Consider the following 4,347-nt stretch of genomic DNA (forward strand, 5'->3'; position numbering starts at 1 on the left):
GATATTCTTGGTTTTGGAAAATATATTAGCATTGTTGGAGTTGATTATCAAGTTAAATGAGTTAACTCTTCGGACCTTCGGGGTCGGGGCGTTACAGTTGGTATCAGAGCCAGGTTTGAATTTTGCATACTATAAACCTTGGAGGTTTAGATATCTGTGGATTCATAGGGTGTAAATATAGGAACTTGAGGACTATATGGATGATCATGTGGATATCCAAGTTTGAGTTTCTAAAAACCTTATGATTGATTTTGATGGGATTTGAGGTTTTACATATGACAGATGTTAGGAATTGAATTCGTAACTTTGAGGTTTTAGATTCTAATGATGTATGTGAGTATTATTAAGTGACGTCAGGCTTAAATAGTTATTTGATATATAAATGTATTTGTGTTTACACGTATATTCTATTTATTTTATTGATTTATTTTATTTACTTAGTATCTTTTTTTTGCCTTTATTTATTTTAGAACCTTTTACCAAGTTTAAGCCTTCAGGATGGCGGCTTGTTGTCGAGTTCGAAGCCTTAAAGATTTGAATGAAAACAACAATGATGGGGGTTGCACGTTTGAATAATTTAATCGAACGCATCCTCCCATCTTTGATGGAAGAGGCGATACGAACGCAGCGGAGGATTGAATACAAGACATTGAAGAAATATTCAGTGTTTTGGAATGTATCGATCAGTAAAAGGTTCAATTCGCAGCTTTTAAACTAACTGGAGAAGCGAAGAGATGGTGGAATTTTGAAAAAGTCATCAGGGAAGCTGAGGGGACTGGAGTGATTGTTTGGGCTCAATTCAAGCAGAATTTCTTTGATAGATTTTTCCCTAAGGTGGATAGGGAAGCTAGAGCTCGAGAGTTCACCAACTTGGTGCAAGGGTCCATGACTGTGCGCCAGTATGCTGCAAGGTTTGCGGAATTATCACGCTTCGCCGCATACTTGATTCCTGATGAGGAGAGGAAGACCAGAAAGTTTAAGGAAGGTTTGAACTACAAGATTTATGAACGAGTGATGGTTCTACAAATTTAGAATTTTTCAGAATTAGTGCACAAGGCGATGTTAGTCGAGCAGAATCTCAAGAGGGGTGCTGAATTGCAAGAACAGAGGAAGAGAGCTGCTCCACAAGGATTCTCTAATTTAGATCAAGGGCCATGGAAGAAGAGAAATGATGGAAGCAGTTCAAGTCAGAGACAGATGCAGGGAAATCATACCACTAACCTTTGTAAGTTCTGTAACCGCATACACACTGAGGAGTGCAGAAAGGAAGTGGGATCATGTTTCAAATGCGGTAAGGATGGGCACTTCATTAGAGAATGCCCATTGCTTGCGGAGAACAACAGAAGGCCCAACCCACCTCAAAACTTTAGGCTGTATAACCAAGGCAACAATCAGCAGAGGACTGTACCGGCACAGGTGCTTGCTTTGACACCGGGAGAAGCTGAGGACAAGAATGATGTCATCACAGGTATAATCTTTCTGACTTTCCTATTTAGTTTTCTTATGTTAAGAATTAAGGATTACTTATATTGTTATCTTTATGGATTATATGACGTAAACCCATAAATTATCCCCTTGTTTCTCAATAAGGCTACTGTTTTATTTGACTCGGGGACTACCCACTCCTTTATTTCGATGGATTATGTTAAGTTCTGCCTCGTTGATGCTATTGAGATGGATTACAATTTGAGGGTCTCAACCCCAGTAGGTGATCTAGTGACTTGCTACAAGATTATATTTAAGTGCCCAATAACTATTAGCGGGAGGGTAATACCAGGTAACCTGATAGTCTTTCCTATGATTGGGTTTGATGTGATTTTGGGAATGGATTGGTTACCTTCCAGTTATGCCAGTATTGACTGCTTTAAAAAAGAAGTGGTGTTCAAATTTCCAGAGGAGGAGGAACTTAGATTTATGGGTTCTAGAGTGCGTACCCTTCCATCAATTTATTTTTGCTTTTCAGGTTGACAAGTTAATATGTGATGGGTGTCAGGGGTTCTTAGCTTTCGTGGTGAATGAACCAAGGGAAGAATTGGAGGAGTTAGAAGAGAATCCTGTTGTAAGAGAATATCCGGAGGTTTTTCATGAAGATTTGTTTGGATTGCCACCCGAGCGGGAGGTAGAGTTTGCTATTGAGTTAGCCTCAGGCACGACACCTCTTTCCAAAGCCCCTTATCGAATGGCACCATTAGAGTTAGCCGAACTCAAAGAACAGTTGCAAGACTTATTAGACAAAGATTTCATCAGGCCCAGTGTGTCACCTTGGGAGCTCCAGTTTTGTTTGTGAAGAATAAAGATGGGACAATGAGAATGTGTATAGACTACAGGGAACTGAACCGAGTGACCATAAAGAATAAATATCCGCTACCCCGTATCGATGATTTATTTGATCAGTTATAAGGTGCTCAGGTATTCTCCAAAATTGATCTCAGATCGGGTTATCATCAATTGAAGATCAAGGCGGAGGATGTGCCTAAGACAGCTTTCAGGACCAGGTACGACCATTATGAATTCTTGGTCATGCCTTTTGGCCTAACCAACGCCCCAGCAGTATTTATGGACTTGATGAATCGAGTCTTTCATGAATTCTTGGATAAATTTGTAGGGGTGTTTATTGACGACATATTAATCTACTCCAAGAGCAAAGCTGAACATGAAGACCATCTGAGACAAGTACTGGGGACACTCAAGGATAAGAAATTATTTGCTAAGTTGAAGAAGTGTGAGTTTTGGCTTGAGTCTATTGCATTTATGAGACATGTAGTCTCAAAGGAGGGTATTTCAGTAGACCCCGGGAAAATTGAAGCAATAGTTAACTGGACCCAACCAACCAGTGTGCACAAAGTTAGGAGTTTCTTGGGTTTGGCTGGTTATTGCCGTCATTTTATAGACAATTTCTCAAATATAGCAGTTCTTCTTACCGCCTTTACCAGGAAGAACAATAAGTATGAATGGACTGATAAATGTGAGGAAAGCTTCCAAGAATTGAAGAAGAGATTGGTGACAGCTCCAGTTCTGACAGTCCCTAGCGAAAGATGAGGATTTGTATTTTACAGTGACGCTTCACGATTGGGATTAGGGTGCGTATTGATGCAACATGGGAAAATAATAGCATATGCATCTCGGCAATTGAAGACTTATGAGCAGAATTACCCCACACATGATTTGAAGTTAGCCGCTGTTGTCTTTGCGCTTAAAATCTGGAGACATTATTTATATGGTGAAAGGTGCGAAATCTACACGGATCATAAAAGTTTGAAGTATTTCTTCACTGAGAAGGAACTAAATATGAGACAGAGGAGATGGCTCGAACTAGTCAAGGATTACGACTGCAATATTAATTACCATCTAGGGAAAGCTAATGTTTTAGCTGATGCACTTAGCAGGAAGCCAATGGGACCAGCAGTTGCTACTCTTACCTCTTAGCCCCACTTAATAATGGAGTAGAAAGAGCTGCTATTGAAGTTGTTACTGGTGACCAGCAGGCATTGATAGCCAGTTTAACAGTCCAACCAGCTTTGATAGACAGAATTAAGCTTGCTCAAAAAGGAGATTCTGAGGTAGTGAGATTAATAAAAGAAGTAGAAAAAGGAAATAAATATGAGTTCAGTGTTTCTGAAGATGGAGTGTTAAGGTTCAGAAATAAGTTTTGTGTACCGGACAATGATGAAATAAAAAGGCTTATCCTCGAAGAAGCGCATTGCTCCCTTACACAGTTCACCTAGGTGGTACAAAAATGTATTGAGACTTGAAGGGGTCTTTTTGGTGGGATGGCATGAAGAGGGAGATTGCCAAATTTGTGGCACAGTGCCTGACCTGCTAACAGGTGAAAGTAGAACATCAGAGACCGGCAAGGTTATTGCAACCACTTCAGATTCCAGAATGGAAATGGAAGCATATTTCTATGGATTTTGTTACAGGCTTACCACGGACACTGACTGGACAGGATGCAATATGGGTGATAGTGGACCGTTTGACGAAGACAGCTCACTTTGTGCCTATCAAAGTTTCTTATAAGTTGGAGAAACTAGCCGAGCTGTATATACAGGAAATAGTGAGGTTGCATGGGGTACCCGTGTCCATTGTGTCAGATAGGGATCCTCGTTTCACGTCAAAATTTTGGCGAAGCTTATAGGAGGCCATGGGCACTAAGTTAAATTTCAGCACTGCTTTTCACCTGCAGACAGATGGTCAGTCGGAAAGGACCATACAAATTTTGGAAGACATGTTAAGAGCGTGTATGCTGGATTTCAAGGGAACCTGGATACGACACTTACCTTTGGTCGAATTTGCTAATAATAACAGTTACCAGGCTAGCATTGAGATGGCACCTTATGAAGCACTTTA

General features: G+C 40.4%; 1 protein-coding gene across 1 annotated transcript; it reads left to right on the forward strand.

The window, feature by feature from the left end:
* The first annotated feature begins 498 nt into the window (after window positions 1-498).
* LOC121235416 lies at window positions 499-3,039 on the forward strand. Its single transcript, XM_041131760.1, has 6 exons — window positions 499-559; window positions 707-985; window positions 1,043-1,468; window positions 1,778-1,926; window positions 1,994-2,279; window positions 2,606-3,039. Exons 1-6 carry the CDS (start codon window positions 499-501, stop codon window positions 3,037-3,039), a joined length of 1,635 nt encoding a protein of 544 aa, XP_040987694.1.
* The last annotated feature ends 1,308 nt before the right edge of the window (window positions 3,040-4,347 follow it).

Source organism: Juglans microcarpa x Juglans regia, chromosome 6D (genome assembly GCF_004785595.1).
Source record: "Juglans microcarpa x Juglans regia isolate MS1-56 chromosome 6D, Jm3101_v1.0, whole genome shotgun sequence".
Lineage (NCBI taxonomy): Eukaryota > Viridiplantae > Streptophyta > Magnoliopsida > Fagales > Juglandaceae > Juglans > Juglans microcarpa x Juglans regia.

What these genes read in the sequence shown, in the direction of transcription:
- LOC121235416 (XM_041131760.1), top strand. Translation starts at nt 499, where the DNA reads ATGGCGGCTTGTTGTCGAGTTCGAAGCCTTAAAGATTTGAATGAAAAC. An exon ending in TTAGATTTATGGGTTCTAGA is followed by an intron (nt 1,927 to 1,993) that starts GTGCGTACCCTT and finishes GATGGGTGTCAG; the next exon opens with GGGTTCTTAGCTTTCGTGGT. An exon ending in ACCTTGGGAGCTCCAGTTTT is followed by an intron (nt 2,280 to 2,605) that starts GTTTGTGAAGAA and finishes ATAAATTTGTAG; the next exon opens with GGGTGTTTATTGACGACATA.